Below are 20,720 nucleotides of genomic sequence, written 5' to 3'. Positions count from 1 at the left end.
TAGCACCATGCAGTCAGGGTCTCTCCTGCGCTTAAGCACTTCACGTGGCTAGCCCCTGACTGAATAGAAGGACATGTCTGCCATTCGGTGCTGACCATGCTGCCAGGCAGCAACATGTCCTGGCTTGCACGCGGTTAGGGATTCAAGGACAGGAAATGTTTTCAAGGGCTTGCAGCCACCAGGGGGTGGGGGTGGGGGTGGGAAGTCTCTTCTAGCGGCTAAGATTTTTGGGACCTTTCTTCCATGTGGGGGGGAACCACTTCAACTGGCCCCCCACTGACACACACACACACCCCCGCCCACCACCCCAACAAGGAGGTGGGGGCTAGCTGCCATCAGGAGGAAGTCTCCCCCAATGGCTAAGTTTTTCAGGGTATTTCCCCCACTGGGGGCAAGTCTCCCCGGTGGCTAAGATTTTTAGGGCATTGCTGCCATCCCCTGTGTTGGCAATGTCTGTGTAGTGAGGAGGTAAGACAAATCTTTTTTCTTAGCCTTTTCTATCCTCTTTCTTCTAACTCTGGACCCCTTCACTCAGGGAAGACTGTGTGAAGGGCCAGTTGAGAATACAAACTGTGCACAGAAGCTGTATAGGCGACTGGGAAGCCAAATACCCTCCCCTCAGCAACTCTTTTTTCCAAAAGTTTACTATCAACCCTTTCTTCAAGCTTTTGATTGTCTCTATATTATTTCAGGGATCAGATGCACTCAAGGGAGGGGGGTAGTCAGTAGATGGCCGGTTAAGACGACACACACCTGCTGATTTTTATAAAATCCCTGATAATTCAGTTACAGAGGAAAGAGATTTCTGTTAACTTTGCCATCTTTGTTGATGCCTTAATTTTTCTTCCTTCTGACTGGAAAAATGGATCTTTGCTTACCAGGGGAGGGGAATGAGGGCAATGCAGTGTGGGAAGATGATTTAAAATACCAGCAAAAATACTCAGAATGCTACAGGGATAAGGGAACTGGGAATAGATTCCCACAATACACTGCTGCAACAGTTGATGTTTGCCGTTTGAGCATGGCAGGAATAAGTCAACTCTTGGAGGAGTACGTGGGGAGGTGACGATAGTCAGCTAGAATTTATAAAATCCAGTGTTGCAAAATCGATATTAATAAATTCAAATTTATCTTGTAGTGTAGAGGTAGCTGGTCACTGTGGTGCTTGAGTGTCTTCTTCTAATTATTCTACATAAAGATCATTGCCATGCTTGAGATGAAGTTAGTCATTAGTTCCGTGGCGCACAAAAAAATTGCACAACAGTTGAGGACAGTAAGTGAAGAAGAATTTTGAATCCAGCTAAAACTGTAAGGGGAATTTAGAGCCAGCATGTAATAAAAGATGAAATTTTGCCAGGGTAATGTCAAAGCCTTATAAAAAGTGCCATAGGGTCTTTAATAACCAAGTGCAGTCAGATTTTCAGTTTTGTGTCCTGTCTGAAGATTGATTTAAACAAGCTGATTACCATGTTCAGTTAAGTTAAGAAGAAAAAAGCTTCAGCTTGTTCAAAGGATTTTGCTTGTTGCCCAACCCTGAGAGTTGTCTGAGAAACCAGCTTTTCACATCAGTCAAGTGTAGACCTTGAACTGATGAATTTGATCTTTTACCATCTGGATACAGTAGAATGGATGATATTTTTGGACTGGTTCACTGGATACTATCCAGAAAATAACATCTCTCGGGCATCAAAGAGCTAAATCATAAATGGTGCCTACCCTGTGGGATGGACTCCCCCCCACCACCACCAAACATGGTTATGAGACATCCTGGAATGAGATCAGAGTTCCTACATTTATGATTTTTCTCTTTTGAAAGTTCAAGTGAATATTTAGGGGTTCAAGTGTATCTTGCACTTAAACCTCATTGTCTCTGTAAATGAGATCATTCCTGCCTGGGTAGCAGAACCAGGAGGGCAGTGGGAGTTGGAAAAGAGGGGCAGGGCTTGTAAACTCATGTATGGCAGGATGGGGCGGGGTGAGAGTAGGATCAGCTGTTCTAGGACCTGGGATCATTCCAGGGAGCAGGAAATGAGGGGGCTACAATGGGTCTAGAAGCAAGTAGGAAACCCTGGGACTCTCCTTCCCAGCCTGGAGCCACCCGCTGACCAAGTCTTAGTACCTCACCTCCTGTACCTCCACTGCTGCTATCCCCTGACTCCTGCCGTGCACCAGGCAGTTAAGCAGAATGCTGTGGACTTCTGTGGGGCCTTAAACTTGGTATAGCCTAATGATGGGTGCCCACATTTTGCCATACCCAGTATTGAGTTGTAATTTATAAAGAACCTATAGGGTGTCCATCCACACCAGATTTCCATAAAGCAGGGTAGATTGCAAGTGGCCTCTCATCTCTCTGGCAGTGGAGTGGTGCATGAAGACTGCAGGCCCCAACATGTGATGCAGCTTGGCTTAAGATAAATAACAAGTAAGACCATTACATAATGTGACTTTGGCCACCCTGATCTTATGGAAAGAGTCCTCTGGATTTTAAATATCTTAAAACTCCCATCACGTAGTGCTCTGCTAAACATCCCGGAGCTCAGTAAGGACGGAATTCACTGTTTCATCTGTAAGCTTCATTTACGTCTACTCTTGTCACTGAGACATTAAGGAATCAATGGCTTCCATTTTTGGAGCAGTCATAAAAAACAGCTGTTAGTTGTGCTGATGTCTGTTAAATATGCTGATGTATTGGGTATCTAGATGTGAGACAGCGCGAGCTTGAACTGATGGCTTCTCACAGTGTTTTAAGTTAATGCAGCATTGATGAAAATTCTTAGATATACAGGAAAAGAGGTTTAAAAATTGTGTATCTGAAGAATAGGTCCAAAACAGAAAATTAAGGTGAAAGCCTCCCACCTGCCAGTTTCCCTCAGGGAGCTTCAACCACAGCCTACATAGAGCCATGTTAGTCTGTATCCACATAAACAAGGAGAAGTCTTGTCGCACTTTATGGACTGACAGATTTTTTTGGAGCATGAGCTTTCATGGGCAGAGACTCACTACGTCAGCAGCGTGTGAGGCATACAGTCTATGTAGAGTTTCTTGAAGAGGGCATGCAGCTTATGTTTTAGTCAGTCTTTGGTGTCTCTCTTGAGATTTAGGCCTGGTCAGCTTTAGAAAAGATTTTTGAATCTTACATCAGTAATCTTGCAACACAAACTGTACTGATTACTAGTTATAGAGGGGTTCTCCTCTGATTAAGAAAAGGTTAAAATGGTTGAAATATGAACATAGAGTACTTCATGCTGATTTAATTAGCTCCATTTTAAATCCATTTAAATTGGTGCAACTTTCTAACGTGGATAAGAATTGTGGGTTTTGTGATGTACACATGTGCCTGCTAGAAAATGTACTGAGACTCCCAACTCACAGACCTCAGAATACCATCAGTGGGTATAAACTTCCATTTCCATCTGAGTTAGTTTTGAGCCAGAGACCGCAGAGTGAAAGTTTTTAAACAGCTGTGCTAATATTGGCTCCATGAAAAAGTAGCCAACCTTTCTGTCCTTCAGGCAATTGCTTAACAAAATAACAAGTAGAAAAATTATTTTCTGGTTTACAATGTATTATGAACAATTGAATAGTTAAAAACAAATTGCATTTTCAAAAAGCCACTCACAACATGTCTCAGTGGTGTCTCCTTGTCTGTGTTTCTCAGGCCAGTCTCACTAGTATGCAGCCAAGCACTTGAACCAAAAGTGGAATCAAATAAAAAAGTCCCCTTCACCTGTAGTTCAGAAACTGAGATTGTATTTATAAGACATTTTAGATACCGCTGTGGTGATGGCAATATACTGGCACCAATGTCTGCATTGTCATGTGTGCTACCAGACTGCTGTAGATCAGCATGGCAGGAATAGATTTTATGCTCTTGTACTTTCACAGCCCATGTAACTCAGGGCAGAAATGAGGAATCTGTGATCTCTTTGGGTGCTTGGCTCTCTTCTGCTACTGCAGAATTAATTGTGTCAATCTGCTGCAAGTAATCACTGCAGGTAATCAATACTGCTGTCTATAACCAAGTGAATTGCAGTTGGTGTGCTTGTAGATGAATTAGAGAATGGATTTCTTTGAGATGCAGCACATCACTTAAAGTGGCACTTTTACTTTATATAGTCAGTGCTTGCCAGCTTCAGGTTTGTGGCAGGACTGTAGGGTATATTGTTTCTTTATTTCCTGGTTTTCAGAGTTTCAAGAATAGGTGCATGCATTTGGCATTTTGTAGGGGTTCAAGGCACTTAACCGTAACTCTACATTAACTAAGGGCAGGTCTACATTACAGGGGAGGGGCGAGTTAAGGTTTGCAATTCCAGCTACATTAATTACATAGCTAGAGTTGAGGTACCTTAATTTGGGCTTGTGTGTCATCTCCGCTAAAGGGAGTTGATGGGAATGCAGGCCCCCTTGGACTTCCCTAACTCCTATTGGGGCAGGAGTACCATGGTTGATGGGGATACCCTGTAAGTTTGATTTATGACGTCCCTATTAGGCATGCTAAATTGAACTCCTGAAGATTAACCATGGTAGGGTCGATCCTCCCTGTAGTGAAGACGTACACTATGTATTTGGGCAGTCAATCACAGTAAACCCCGATATATGTGATATTGATTTGTGCTTAACTTATGTTAACGTGAGTCAAAATCCTGGGATTCCCAGCGGTTGGAGGCTAGTGGGAATACATCTCCTCCGCCAGCTCCCCGCTCCAGCCCTCAGCTCCTTAAGCTGGGGAAAAGCCGCTCTGATGCAGCTGTCTGCCTGCCTGGCTCCCCCCACTGGGGAAGACAGGGGACAGACAGCTGCATCAAAGTGGCTTCTCCCTGTCTTCCCCCAGCTGGGGGAAGCTGGGCAGGCAGACAGCCACACTGCAGTGGCTTCTCCCCGGCTCCCGCCACTGTGGGAGCCAGGAAACTGACCAGTGCTGGTGCGCTGGTTAGTTTCCTGGATTTGCAAGCCCAGGGGAGCCGGGAACCAGGCAGCCGGTCAGGTGCCAGCTGCCACCTGGTTCCCAGCTCCCCCCAACTTATGCGAAATTTGAGTTACATGAGGTTGCCCAGGAACACAACCCTCACATAACTCGTGGGTCTACTGTAATGTACTTACTTAATTATCCAAAAACTTGTTCTGGACCAATCTTTATTTTAATTATATCAATGCAAACCCCTAAAGTGCACATAAGTCAGTTTAAACTACAGTTAAACCAGTTTAGCTTATTTTTATTATCAGATAAAATTAAGCCAGTTTAAGCACATTTTGCTTTAGAAATGTACACAGAGGAAATTAAATTGATTAGGTAATATCAGCACAAAAATTGATGTCTGGATCAGCCTTTGCTTTCCCTGTTTTTTTGTGTGTTCTCCTTTTTAGAAAAAAAAAGGAAAATGAAACAAATGCCGACACTTGATGACTTCAATGGTCCCAGTTAGAATTTTGAAATTCATACCTCAGTTGCATTGGTTTAATGAGGTACATCAAGTTCCTAGCTTCTTATTGCTTCATACTTTTTTTGTAACTCTAAGCTAACAAGCCAGCGTACTATTTAGAAAACAAAAGCTTTCTATTTGCCAAAAATGATTAAGGAAGTAAAAATAATGTAAGACTGTAAAGATGCAAGAGTTCATTTTTACAGCCAGAGAATTACCACTGTCCTGAAGCTGAGGCATGCTTTTTCTTTTTCTTTTCTTTTTTTTTTTTTTTCTTTTCCAGCCCCCTTGGAAAGATCTTACTTTGGGTTGATCAGACAGTTAACAATCTCAGTCTCTTCTCTCTTGACAGCATTCACTTACATATTCTCTTTCTTTCTTTCTTTCGACTCACTGGTTTTCAGTCTTATGCTTTTCTCTTTGACAAATTTCAAGATGTTTCAGTTGGAAACAACTAAGGTTATATGACCTGCCTTGGATAAAATAACAATAAAAAGGAGAAAAGTCTGTGAGTGATTCTTTGTTTCCTGAGCCATTCCAGCCCCATTAATCAGTGCTAGTGGTATGGAGGCTGTGTGGTGTGTTATGTCGCCAGCACAGCAGCTCTTCAGTCCCTTTCCCTTACCCCCTGCATGCCTACACAGTGGGGAAAACTAGAGAGGGAAGCCATCAATCTTTCCCGTCACCACATGCCAACAGTGATTCCCCTCTCTACTTCCTGTTCTCTCTGTCTTGCTCACCACCTGTGTTTAGAATTAGCTGTTATGCTACTAATCTCACTCTCTTCCTTACCTGAACTGTTCCAAGAAAATATCTATAAAATAGCAAGTATTCATATTACTACTATAGCATTTGTTAGTAGTGACCACTTCAGTTTGGATTGTAAAATAATTTCTTTTTAACTATCTGTTGCTTCTCTCTTTTTCTGTAAAATTCACTTTTAAGGTTGAAACTGCTTGTTTTAACCTCAGCCCAATGATGAACTTTAGCAAGAGTTTTAAAAACTATAGTTAGTGCCTCTGTATTGTCTGTAGTGATTGAAATATATACTATATGCTTTCCTAGTGAGAGGACTATAACTGCTAGCTAGAGGCAAATATAGCAGGAGAATGGATGAGATTCGGAGAAAGCCTTCAAAGTAAGTCCACAGGCAACAATTGTGTTATAAGACCTGTCTTAATGCTCAGTTGCTGGGAGGGTTCTTATAAAAGAGCTTTTGTATCTTCTTTGAGGTTGGTCTTCATACCTACATCTTATTTGTAGATGTTTTGGAAATTAGAAGTCCCATCCCTTCCTCTTTTGGCTACTAAACGAGTGGAGCCTCCAGGTTCAGCTACATAATCTCATCAGTCTGTCTCTGAATAATGTGACCAAACAAAACCTTTATTCTCACTGTCACATACTTGTATATAAATAAACTTTCTAAGAAAAAAAATTGTTAATGGCATTCATAGAGCTAAGGTTGCAAGGGTTATGCCTCTTAATTAAAAAGAAAATTCTCACAGGAATGTAGTTTTTACAAATCCCTTACAGATGTTGGCCTGTCTGTTCAAAGATAAGATTTTGCTAAAAACAACAAAATATGTAGAAAGAATGAAAATGCCTAGTTAAGGGCATCCAGATAACCTTAATTCTATTTCAACCTTCTGTTGCAGCTCAACCCTCTTGGTTTCTTCATTGGAATTAAGCTTTAAATTAACTTGAATAGGCTGAGATGTTGAAGGAACAGTAACACCTGTCTGATACCTGTGTTCCCTCTGTGACCATGTGTATAAAACTGCTTAATTGAGGTTCACCCTTTATTAACTTCATAACCCTATACATAGTAGCCAGGATCAAAATTTTGCAGAAGTGAGTAGTGATTTTTGGCTCTCAATATTTAGGTGTTCATTGAAGGTACATGAAGTGGCTTGATATTTGGGTCTATGGCCCTTTGTGAAAATCAGATCCTGTAAAGATGTCTTAATGAGCATGTGCAAAATGAGGCACCTTTGAAAATCTTAGGTCCATGTTTCTATGCTAGCTTTTGCAGTGTTACAGCACTCAGATTTGAAATTACATAGAATATAAATCAGGATAATTCGTAAAAAGTTGTCCACCTGTGATGGAGATTTAAAACTGTATTTATTTTTCAGTGACTGCTCAAGGCCTTGAAGAAGGCAGAAGTATTTTGCTTTATTGATATAAAGACAGGTATACTACAGGTTGTATGCCACAACAATGCTGCTCAGTTAATCAACAAAAGCACGGCAGCTTTGGTAACTGAGAGTGACTACATGTGTTTTTGAAGATGAGTTTATATACTGCCTTTCAGCTGTTCCCTGGGTTGAGATACAGGTTCAAGTTAAGGTAACTTTCCATGGCCATGGTTTCTGCCATTCCTTTTTGAGTGCAGTTTTTTCTTTTTTTGCTGTTTTGTAATCTGAACTTGGAAGTTCCAAACTTACCGTAATTTGAGGAAGAAACCCTACATTGCTGTCAAGTTTTTCCTTACAAAATAGGTACTTACAAACTTATTTAAAATTTAAAGTTTTTGCCTGAGAGTTTGTTATGGCAATTTCTGTCACTTGGATACCTGTTACAGATGTCTAAAAGTTGTTTATATGAATTTGGACACCTGTAGCATCTGGATAGACATTAACAAAATATATTTGTTTGCAATGTTGTTGTAGCCTTTTTGGTCCCAGGATATCAGAGACACAAAATGGGTGAGGTAATGTATTTTATTGGATCAACTTGTGTTGGCGAACGAGACAAGCCTATAAGCTTCTCTTCAGTTTGTTGAAATAAACTTGGGTTAGTTGCAAGTCAGTGAATGTACTAAATGGTTCAGTAGAGCACTTTCACTACTTCTTCCCAGCATATCCATGCTAACCCACCCAAGCCTCCTCCCAGCAACATGCCCATTCCCAGGGTGATTTCCTAGTCTTAACAGAAGTTAAGTCAGTTTAGACTTCATTTCTGATTTAGCTACCTCTTGTCCACTGCCCATAGGCCCAGTGGAACTCAAGTTCTAGCTGTGATCTGAAATGGCAGTGTGCCTATATACAGATTTAATGAAATGACTGCATCACTTACATTTCTGGACGTTTCTTCATGTTATGTGAGGATGTTATTTGTCTTGCAGGAGAAAGTCATAAAACCACAAACATTTATGGCGGGAAGAAACGTTGAGGGGTGCTCTAGTCCAGCTCCCCTCACTGAGGCAGGTTGTCTAACACTGACATGAAAAGTTACAGTAACTAATGTGTGTTTTAACAGTCATGTTCATGCGAGCTTTCTTAAACATGATAAACAAGTCTCTTGATCACCATTTGCAACCTAATGCCATCCCTTTTACTTATTCACACAATATAAAACCAGGTACAGAACTGGATACAGTATAACTTAGAAAGCCTCTGCAGACCTGCATTAATGATCCAAAAGCATAAAATATAACTAGTAAATATACAGAGAGAGAAGACTACCGGGTCTTTAGTAGTCATTGCTCCAGGGATTTCATATGGTTTGATAATGGAAGGAGAAATAGGGGAGGAAGTGTTTACAAGACAAAAATTCTCCCAGAAACCTCAACTTTGAAGACAGAACTGTCCTGGAATATTTCAGTCCAGTAGCTGAAAATGGTGCAGACATCTGAAACAGGTAGTGCTTATGTGGTACCAGAGTGTGTTGATGTGACTGATACACCTCAGGCTCAAACAAAGTTTCCTTGTTCTATGGTCAGGAAGTAGCAAAACCTCACAACCCTAGGTAGCCCTGAGAAATGTTCCACTACCATATTCATACAGTAGTGCAGCAGCATCACTATTAAGGTTGCATCATGACAGAGGTTTAAGGCTCAACTTTTCTAAGTCCTCTGAAATCAGTAAGCTTGTTTGGATTAATTTGAAATGTGGTGTGCCTCAAGAGGGTACGAAGCAGACAGCAGTAATGACCTCCCATTTGAGAGCCATTTGATTATGGGGTTGTACAGATACAAGCCCTGAAAAAAGAGTCACAAGCAGGAACACTAGTCCCATTATTCCATTGTAACACAAATGTCGTTTGGTTCAGTTACTGCATGTGTGTTGGAATATAGGAAAGGGGAAGGAATGTCAGTAGAAATGTTTGTATACCAGGTGTGAAAACTTCTGAATGATGTGGTTCGTGCTTGCACTGGGGAGACCACAGCACAGTAGTTGGGGAAGGACAGTAAGCAAGGAGGACAAATTTTAGAGAGAGAAGTGGATGAGCTGACTTTTATATTCAAACTTGGCACATTAAAACACGGTTTAAATTGTGATGGGAACTTTCTGAGTCACTATAGGGGCTCGTCTGCATACTTGGCTCAATCTAATTCTTGATCTTCCCCACCACCCCTCCAATCTCTGATTTGCTCACCTTGATTATCTTTTTCTGATTTGTCCTCCTTGCTTACTGTTTTTGGTTCTCTGTCTCTTCAATATTGAGTCTGTTCTGGTCTGGCTATGGTCTGAAGAAGTGGGTCTGTCCCATGAAAGCTCACCTAATAAACTATTTTGCTAGTCTTTAAAGTGCTACTTGATTGCTTTTTGTTTTGATAGTGTATAGACTAGCATGGCTTACTCTCTGTTACTGTAAACATAGTAGTGTTCCAAGTATGTAGAAAGTACCATAACATCAAAATAATTGTTTTAGTGGCACATCTCCTGGGCAACAGATTTATCTTAATGGTACTTGGTACTGATTCTGTTGGTATTTAATAGATTAATTATGACCAGGTGTTAAAAGATTGCAAGCAAGGCTCCATTAGAAGTTCCGCATTTATTCACTCTCACTTTGAGTAAGAAAATTGAATTGACCCAAAGAGTGGTAGTTTATTCTCAAGGCAAAAAGAACTTTTTAGCAAAGTAGGAAGTAAATTGGTTATAATTGTCACCAGTGTCTTATGCAGGTCACAACTGTGAGTGTCAATATTAGGTCTGACTTTCCAAACTTGGCAGAAACTCTCAAACTGGTGGTTTATTCTTTATTTAGATTAACCAGACCAACAATATATGTCTGCTTCTGGGTCATTTTACTAGCTCACCATAAAGCTACCGACAGTCCCTTTAGCACTCCAGCTTGTACCCAATCAAACTAGATTACTGTGATGAAAGGTTGTTAAACCAATAATCATCACACATCAAGTTCTTCCGGATCCAAATAGCTAGTCACTTACCATGAGGTCAGATGGTCAGATCTCACCAAAGACAATGCTACCAGCCAATTTATTTTAGAAAACTACCTTGTTTTATTAGAAGTGAAATGAGAGTTATTTCAGATGTTTAAATCAGGTAAAATACATTTCAGAGGGATTGATTCATCAGTCCAAAGTGCTAGCAGGGATGTTATAATCTGTTAGTTTTCTGTAAATCTCTGGTTTGCCCAAACAATGCTGAGGGTCTTGGTCCTTTGTTCAAAATTTTCCTTTGTCAAAAGTTCATCAATCCAGAGACGTGCTAGGAAAGAGGTGGTTAGGGACATTTGTTCTTGCCTCTTGCATCTTGACTGCTCTTCTAGAAAAACCTGATTGTGTCCTAGAGTCAGATGGCTCCATTACTTGTGTGCTGAGTGAGGCAGTTCCACTTGCTGGATCAGCAGTTCTTTATATGAATTGCAAACTTTACTTGCACCTTCTGCATGGTATATGCTGTTTATGGTATATGCTTCAGGAATTACATGTAGAGGATTTTGTGTATAGCTCCTTAAGGGCTAACCTGTGGGTGTTTCTTAATCTCCCATCATGTTTGAGTTACAAGTATGTAGCCAAAATTTCATCACTCCGTACGTATTGTTGATACGTTATAATAAGATAAGTTAGATTTTTATCAGATATACAAATCAGATTATAACTTTTCCTGTGATGCCTCAGAAAACACTTTGTTTAAGACTCATCACAGTTTTGTGAAAATTATGACCATATTAATATATAGACGACTGGTCTCAAACTTCTTTGGGCCCAAGATCACATTTTGAATTTAAGGGCAACGCAAGATCTACCCCCTCCCTTTTTCTAGGCCACGCCCCACTCACTGCCACCCCCCTCCTACTCACTCTCCCTCACTCACTTTCACCAGGCTGGGGCAGAGGGCTGGAGTTCAAGCGCAAATGGGTTCTGGGCTGAGGCTGGGGGATTCCAGAGCAGGAGAGGTGACAGGTGCAAGCTCTGAGCGAGAGTTTGGGTGCAGGAAGCGGCTCTGGGCTGGGCATAGTGTTGGGATACTAGAAGGGGTACAGTATGCTGATTGGGGGGGTTAGGGCTGGGGCAGAGGTGCAGTAGAGGATTTGGGGTGCTGGCTCTGAGAGGAGGTCCTGGTCTGGGATAAAGAATATGTGGTGCAGGAGGGAGTATGGTAGTCCTTCAAAATGCACGTTTTCGAGCTGCACTTAACTCTCATTAACATGAGTAAAGCGCAACTCAAATTCCGCTCCCCCTGGCCTGGCTCACCTCCCTTCTCCCCCAGCCCTGCGTGGCCCTGTTCAGCCCACCCTCAACCCGGGTTCAAACCCCCCATGCGTGGATCCAGCTTAACCCCACAGCCCAGCTCCAGTTCAACTCCACCCCCTTGCAGCCCTAACCCACCCCAGGCTTTTAACGCCCCCCCCCCAGCCCCTCTCCCATGGCCCCAACCCACTGCCAGGCTTACCCGTCCCCAACTGCCCCCCCCCCCCCCAAACCCCAGGACTTACCTTTCAAAAGGAGCTCCAGGTGCTCTTGCTGCTTCCCCAGCTGCAGAACACGCATTCCGCTGGGGAAAAAGCTGCCCCCTGACTTACACGAAATTCAAGTTACATAAGGGTGCGTGGGAATGTAACCTTCACATAACTCAAGGGACTGCTGTGTGGGGTGATGGCTCTGGAAGGGGACTCGAGGTTAGGGTGCAGCCTCCCTCTAGACTGCGCTTAGTACGGGCAACTCCCAGCTGGAGAAGCAGGGGCTGAGGCAAGCTTCCTGCCAGCCCTAGCCCCAGCCCCAGTCACTTCCAGAAGGGAACTAATGTGACCCCTGGGAATAGGGGATTAGAGGCACGTGGTTCCACACACTCCTGTCTGCTGGCACTGCCCCGTCTGCTCCCATTGGCTGCAGTCCCCTTTTTCTGGCCAATGGGCACCACCAGTAGAAACAAGGAACCTAGCTATATTATATATTTTTAAAAAGTTACCCTATGGACAATTATTCTAGTTGGGACAGATTAGGAACCTTAGAACTCATTACTCAAAGAACTAAATTTAAGTGTGTGTGTGAGAGAGAGAGAGAAATTTTAAAAGGTGTAAACTAACACACTTAGAATAAAATTATAGTGAATATATGCAGTGCAGAAGTACCAAGTAGTAACAACAACAACACAAGTATTTGCTGAGAGGTGAATCATAGAATTCTAGGGCTGGAAGGGACCTCAGGAGGTCATCTAGTCCAGGTGCCTGTGTAAAGCAGGATCAACCCCAACTAAATCATCCCAGCCAGGACTACCTCAAGCCAGAACTTAAAAACCATTAGGGATGGAGATTCCACCACCTCTCTTGCTAATGCATTCCAGTCCTTCACCACCTCACTGGTGAAATAGTTTTTCGTAATATCCAACCTACACTTTGCCCTCTGTAACTTCCGACCATTACTCCTTGTTCTGTCATCTGTCACCATTGAGAACAGTCTCTCTCCATCCTCCTTAGAGCCCCTTTCAGAAAGTTGAAGGCTGCTATTAAATCGCCCTTCAGTCTTCTCTTCTGCAAACTAAATAAGCCCAAATCTCTCAGCCTCTCCTCATGGGTCATGTGCTCCAGACCTGTAATCATTTTCATTGCCCTCAGCTGAACCTTCTCCAATGTGTCCACATCCTTTCTATACTGGGGGACCCAGAACTGGACACAGTACTCCAGGTGAGGTGTCACCAGAGCCAAGTAGAGGGGAATAATATTTTCTCTAGATCTGCTGGCAATGCTCCTCCTAATGCACCCCAATATGCCATTAGCCTTCTTGGCTACAAGGGCACAGTATTGACTCATATCCAGCCTCTCATCCGCTGTAATCCCCAGGTCTTTTTCTGCTGCACTGCTACTTAGCCAGTCTGGTACGGTCTGTACCAGTGCTTGGGATTCTTCCGTCCCAAGTGCAGGACTCTACGCTTCTCCTTGTTGAACCGCATCAGATTTCTTTTGGGCCAATCCTCCAGTTTGTCTAGGTCACTCTGGACCCTAATATGAATACGAAAGGCACTGTGTGTGTATAACCCAGAGCAGCAGTAGAGTGCAGCGTCAGGAGGAGAGATGGAGGGAAGGGAAAGAGTACTTGTGTGCATGCAAGTGAGAGAGGAGGCTGTGAGCTAGCGGCTGAGGAGATCTGAGTGCACTGTCTCTTTAAGACATGCAGGTAACCTTGTGCATTCTGGGAGTGCTATTAAGCGAGAGACAAGCTGGCCCCCCTCTTCAAGCTTTAGGGAGCTGGGGTACAGGGGCAGGTTGTCACCCTGACATCAGTGCTCAGTTTCCCCTCTGCTGTGCACAGCTGGCAGAAGGGTTGTGACCATGGTATAGACAGTTACCTTCTCCATAATATAATATCCTAATTTTTTTAAATTTATGTTCATTTATTTAAACAAAAAGGACCAATTTAAAATGTTACCTAAAGTTTTGTATTTCTTTATCCCCATCTAAATTAGAAACGTGTCATTAAAGAGACACAGTCAACATGGTAGCCAGTGAATTTAAAAATCAACTTCAGATTGTACACTTGCCTGGATTATGCCTGTTTTTGTGGTTTTTTCCATATTTAATTAAAAAAATTCACAAATGGGAAGCTGTTACTTGTAACAGTAGTAAATAATCATGCTTTTTTTTTTTTTTTTTAAGTTTATGCCCTTTTAATGTATTTTTACATTGTTTAATTATTTTCAAAGTACTCCGGAATGTTTCCAATAAATGTGGAGGTAATTGATCAAACTCTCCCATCTTAAGTTTTTGCTAGTACAGCTGTGTGGCAAAAAACAAGCACTAAACCAAACCAAAACAAAAAACCCCACTGTATGATAGCGAGTCACAGGGCCCAGGGCTATACATTTGAGCTGTGTTAACAGCACTCAAGTTAGAAAAGTAGATGCTGTAAACCTGACTGCGAACATGGCTGTAGACCAGAGCTCTAAGACTTGTGCCACTGGGAGTCTTTTGAAGTGTACATGTAATCTGAAGGAATGATTTAGGTTAAGAGCTGGGCTGAGGAAAACAAAGTTTCCAATAATGTTAGTTGTTATTTAGTCAAACTGTATATATTAACTCTTTTTAATATTTCTATTAGAATACCACTGTCAGTATTTTCCCATCAATAGGAATAAACCATTTATGTTCACTGGAATTGATCGCAATAACTTTCCGGACAATAATAAGAATGGATGTCTTTCTGTTATGTGACTATTATACTTACCTTGCAGGAGGAAATCATAGACACGTACATGTCTAGAGCTGGAAAAACAAAGCACTCAAGAGCTTATCTGTTCCTCCTAGTCCCCTGCACCAAGCAGTAACAAATATATCTAAGCCACCCCCGAGAGATGTTTGTTTAACCTGTTCTTAAAAACCTACAGTGATGGGGATTCCGCAACCTCCCTTAGTAAACTTATTCCAGTTTTTATTATTAACGTCTTTCTTGAAGTGTGGCACCCAAAACTAGAGATGGTGTTCTAGCTGAAGCCTCACGAGTGGCCTTTGTAGCACAGTTACCTCCCATGTCTTACATGTGACAATCCTATTATTGTGTTCCAGAAATATGTATTTTTCTCAGCTGAATCACGTTGTTGGCTTCAATTTGTGAACTACAGTAATCCTTTCTAGCAGTACTACTGCTTTTTCCCCATTTTGTATTTATGTATGTGTTTTCCTTCCTAAGATCTTATTGTCTTTGTTGAATTTTGTCTTGGTGATTTCAGACCAACTAACCAATTTGTCAAGATTATTTTGAATTTTAATCTTGTCCTTCTGAGTGCTTGAAACTCCTCCCAGCTAGATGTCATTCATGTATTTTCGTTTAATGCACTCTGTTGTCCAAGTCCATGATGAAAATATTTAATATTACCACACCCAGGACAGAGCCCTGCTGGTCTCCATATATTCCAATATTACAGCAAACACTGCAGAATAGGGAGATTGGAGGAAATGGGGAGTAGGTGAGACATGACCAATGTTAAAATGAAAAATGAAAGAGGCTGTAAAAAAGCAATGGTGCTATGAATAATTGAATGTTTTCATTACAGAATAGTGGCACAGATCGAATTTTTTCTGGTATTCAACCAACTGGGAAAGTCCACCTTGGTAACTACTTTGGAGCTATCCAGAACTGGGTGAGATTTCAGGAAGAGTACAGCTCTGTGTTATACAGCATTGTAGATCTGCATGCTCTCACAATACCACAGGAGCCAGCAGTCTTGCGTCAGAACATCCTGGACACCAGTGCCACTCTCCTTGCTTGTGGTATCAAGCCAGAGAAGTGCCTCCTTTTTCAGCAGTCACAGGTCAGTGTCCCATTTACTTAAAACTTGATTCTCAGGCATGGCCGTTTTGTGTTCCCCATGTGCTTTGGTGAGCACACAACACCGTGCAAATAATTTATTCTTTTGTACTGACTGTCCTAGAAATTCTTAGCCATGTTAGATTCTACACTCCTGCCTTCACTAGCCCTCTGCAAAGATCAAAGATTGTTTCACAAAGTCAGCCCTGGGGTACATGTATTTCCCAAACAGCCTAGAAATTTCTGGCTCTTAAATCAAACTTATTAGAAAACAGTGGGCTTCTCTACGCTTGCCCCCAACTTCGAAGAGATCATGCTCATCAGGGCCACGGGAGATTACTAATGAAGTGCTGCGGTGTATACACAGCACTTCATTAGGCTAATTTTCCCCCATGGCAACTTAGAAGTGTCAAACTTCGAAGTGCCGGCATGTATGTAGCTGTGGGCACTTCGAACTGCCCGTGCTACTTCCAATTCCCTTTTCTCCTCAAAATTAGCGTAATGAAGTGCTACATGTTAACCGCAGCACTTCATTGGTAATCTCCAGTGGCCCTGACTACCATGCCCCCTTTGAAGTTGGAGACAAGTGTAGGCCCAGCCAGTGAGTCGTATTAGACACAAGTCTCCTGGAAAACTCACAAAAATGTAGCTGGATAAATTCACTCTATGTAACTACATAACCAAAATGTGCTCCAGTCTCTAGGTATCAATATTTGTCAACCAGGCTGCCAGTTTCTCAGCTGCTTTTGTAGACAGTAAACATGACCAGTCTCAAATGGGTCCAATGCTGGACCTCAGCTGCTCGTATTTTCCCTGAGATCAGATGTTTCCCTTTCTCCCACATCTGGTTCTACTTTTTTCACCTTTCCTATCTCAGTGACTCTTCACATGCGTTAAATTAAATTAAACTTCAATTTAAGTGGCGCTGGTGTCTTTGACTTTTGTCATTAATATGCCCCAATTACCCATTGATGGAAAAATATTCAAAGTTACCAGTTCAGTTATTTAAGGCTTCTTTGTGCTAATGATATCAGTAACTTCTAATTGGAAGTAGACGGACAGAACAGTTGAAGGACAAGCAGTTTGCTGTATCTGGGTGCTACTGATTCTCATTCTGAACCATTGCAGTTCGGCCATGCTATAGGTATTCAAAACTGCTTCAATTGCAGTGGTCTTGGAGAGGTACCCATCCACATTTGCCATCACAACTCTCAGAACCAGTGGATTCAGGGAGATCTTAGAATGCCATTGGAACCCTGATGGACAGTCAAGGAAAGGATATGTGATTTGTTTTCTATCTAGATTGTCAGAAAGGAATAATAAAGATTCTTGTTTGAGTGATTACTCATGTGCATTCCACTGTGTGTGTGTGCATGTGTGGTGTACCTGGATTTCGGGAGATTTTTTTTCTAGTGGTACCCATTGATTCAGCCATGATGCCCCCTAATATGACACCTCTATGCTGCTACTGACCTGACACTCGCTCTGTTCCTTCTCTCTGCCGTTGACAGTCACTGGAGCACCTAGCTTTTTCCTTTGCAAGTCCTTTGTTTCCCTCGTGTTCCAGGTTAGTGTTCTTTGTAGCGTAGCAGAAAAATATCAAGCAGTCATGTAGCACCATAAAGGCTAACAATTTTATTCATTAGGTAATGAGCTTTTGTGAGGCAGACCCACTTCGTCACATTCTCAGAGGCTACCCCTCTGAGACTATTTGTAGTGTAGATTAGGCATTAATAGTTCAGTAGTTAGTTATTCTGCAGGGTTTTTTTTCCCCCTTTGCTTGTGCATAGCCTGTGTCCCTCAAGCACCTGAAAGAAGGTCATTGTACATAAATGCACTATCTGTAGGGGCTTTAAGCCACAGATATAGGCTATGTCTACACTAGACTAAGAAAGTTGAACACAGTTACAGAATTCTAGCTATGCCAATTGTGTACCTAAAATCAACAAATCTGTCGTCAGCTGACTTGTCTGCCTATACAGGGGAAGGTCAACAGGAGAGTTGCTCCCGTCAACCTCCTTTACTCCTCATGAGATGGGAGGAGTACAGGGGTTGACTGCGACTCCTGAGAGGTCGATTTCATGTTTCCATATTAGACATGTGAAATCGGATCCCAGAAAATCAATCTGCTCAGGGTTGATGTTCTGAGGTAAAATACACATAGCCTAAGAGTGAGGAGGATCAGAGGCTTAAACTCTTCGGGCTTGTCTACACTACCACCTTGCTTTGAAGGAAGGATGGCAATTAGGGTGCTGGGAGTTTACTAGTGAAGTGCTGCAGTGCATAGGCAGCACTTCACGAGGCAAATTTCCCCCCTGCAGGAACTTCAAAGTTTTAAACTTCGAAGTACCGGCACACGTGTAGCCACGGCTCACGCGCCGGTACTTCGAAATACTGGGGCAACTTCAAAGTCCCTTTACACACCTGTCCCTGCCAGTGCCACTACTGGCACCAGAATTGACTCCGGCGCCGCTTCCTGGGTCAGTCCTGGTATAACTGCCAGCTTCACTTGCCCCAGCCCTGGCAGTACCATTGACATTTGGGCCACCAGCACCACTATTTGGGCATGTGGCACCATTTCCCATGCACCCTTTGCCCTCTCCTGTGGCAGTGGCACCTGGCACCGTGTCACTGAGGGAAGCCATCAGCCATGAGTCAACACAGGAGCTCTTCACAGCACTGATCACTGGTGCCATCTGGCTCTGCTCCCCTGTGGTCGGTGGTGAAGTACTCATCCATTTCGGGCGCTGAGTCCTGTGCCTTCCAGAGTTCACAGTACTGCTCTTGCTCTTGGTACTGGTGCCTGGACTCTTCGCAGCACTGATGCAGTCCTGGCCCCCACAGTGGCAGCACCCATGCAATCTCCCTTTTTGGACTCCGTGGACATGCCACTTGACAAATTCCTCCTTCTCAGGCTCCATTGGTGGCACCGTCTACCTGTGCCCCGCTGTTGGCCTCTTAGATGTCCCAGCTCTTTATTTGGTGCCAGGGGGGTCTCTGTGGCCAATAGTGAGCCTGCCTCTGTGTTACACTCCCTCACTCCCACCCTTTGGACCAGCCTCAAGAGGTGGAAGTTTCTGATTTTCTGATGACCCTAACATACAGGAGGGTCCTGTTCTCCCAGGCACTTCATTGCCATCCCCAGACAAGGCGGTAGCAAGTACCTCTCTCCTCCCCGCCCCATCTGTGGACTCTCAGGCTCACCAAGGCCCACTGCAACAGGTGGCCTAGAGTGGGTAGCCTCAACCTCCAAGCGAAGGTGGAGGTGGAGGAATCGGACCTCATAATGGACATACTGTCTTCACAGGGTCCAGTGAGTGTTGCCCTCCCTAACATTAAGACAGTCCAGGTTCCAGCATCATCTGTGCCCAAACACCAGGTGGCAGAGTGGGGCTTCTTCATTCTGCAATAGGGGTTTGGCCACCTGTTCTCTGTCCTACCTCTCATATAAAGCGGCCTTACTAGTAGCTGTTACCTCTGGCAGGCGTATGTTGTAGCTGCAGGCCCTTGCCTCCAAGCCCCTGTATATATTTTTTTATAAGGATAAGATGTAGGTGCACTCACATCCTTTCTCCCAAAGTTATTGTCAGTGTTCACGTTAAGATATTTTTCTCCCCATCTTCTTTCCTGAGCCTCGTGCCAGCAATAGGGATTGGACGTTGCACTCTTTGGATGTGTGAAGGGCCTTAGCTTTCTATGTAGACCAAACTTGGCCATTTTGTAAGTTGCCACAGCTCTTTATTGTGGTCTCGGAATATATGAAGGGCCTCCTGATTATGTCTCACTTTTTCTCATCCTGGATTGCTTCAAGTGTCAAGTTCTTTTCCAGTTTGGCCAGCATATTGGCTCCACCTCTCACTGCACGTTCAGCTAGAGTACAGGCTTTCTCAACCAGTGTGTCTAGCACATATACAGACCGTCAGCGTAGTCCTCTGTCCACATCTTCACAGTGTGCTGTGCCATTATGCAGCAAACGAGGGACTATGCTGATTTTGGCAGACCTGTTCTGGTTTCTAGCACCAGATGAGGTCTGACCTCTCCTCCACTCAAACTGCTACTAAGGTACACATTGGAATGCACATGAGCAATCACTCAAAGAATAACAAATGGTTCATTATGTTTTGTAACTGTTGTTCTTTGAGCCGTGTTGCTCACGTCCATTCCAGAACTGCCAGCCCATTCTTCTGGCAGGAAGGAACTGAGCAGGCATCAGTTCAGCACCTGTATCTATAGACACAGTGTGAAGGTATCGCTCTAGAGATCGCTATGACCAACCCGATGGGTAGTGCTAGGAAAAAGTCTTCCAACAACTATATATACAGCACATGCATAGTGGAATGGACATAAGCAACGCATCTCAAAGAACAACAGTTATAATGTAAGTGGTTTTTCCTGTTAAATAAAAGGGTTTATATCAGCATTTGCACAAGTTACTAAGACTTGATGTGGAGCAGATGTAAATAAGTGATTGGCTGACTTCACTAGGTTACCGTGAATCATTGTCTAAGATATAGGATTGTATTGTCCCTAGTATTTGCTTTTAATGTCAATACATGATGTGCTGTTTACCTCAAAACCAAATAATCTCAAAATATGTTTTCTATAACATTCTTCTCCTATTTAATGGAGACTGCATACCACACTAAAAAGATTAGATTAAATATTATGGAAAATGGATTTTTTGTCACTGATAAGTTTTGTTAGGACTTCCAGTGAGAAGTATATGTGAAATTAAAGACTTAACTGTTCCCCTTTTCCGCATTAAAATGAAAGTGGAAGAGGATGACTGACACCAGGATAGTGAC

At 42.9% G+C, this 20,720-nt stretch overlaps 1 protein-coding gene across 1 annotated transcript in view; it reads left to right on the top strand.

Annotated features, from left to right (window-relative positions):
* Nucleotides 1-20,720, top strand: part of WARS2 (tryptophanyl tRNA synthetase 2, mitochondrial) — a 53,958-nt gene that overhangs the window by 4,472 nt on the left and 28,766 nt on the right. The window contains exon 2 of the mRNA XM_074983589.1: nucleotides 15,662-15,919. Within this exon, the coding sequence (XP_074839690.1) occupies nucleotides 15,662-15,919 (258 nt within the window). The remainder of the gene's footprint in view (nucleotides 1-15,661; nucleotides 15,920-20,720) is intronic.

The sequence above is a fragment of the Carettochelys insculpta genome, chromosome 1 (assembly GCF_033958435.1).
Source record: "Carettochelys insculpta isolate YL-2023 chromosome 1, ASM3395843v1, whole genome shotgun sequence".
NCBI lineage: Eukaryota > Metazoa > Chordata > Testudines > Carettochelyidae > Carettochelys > Carettochelys insculpta.
Note: the sequence above shows the minus strand (reverse complement) of the source record. Positions and strands in the feature narration are given on the sequence as shown.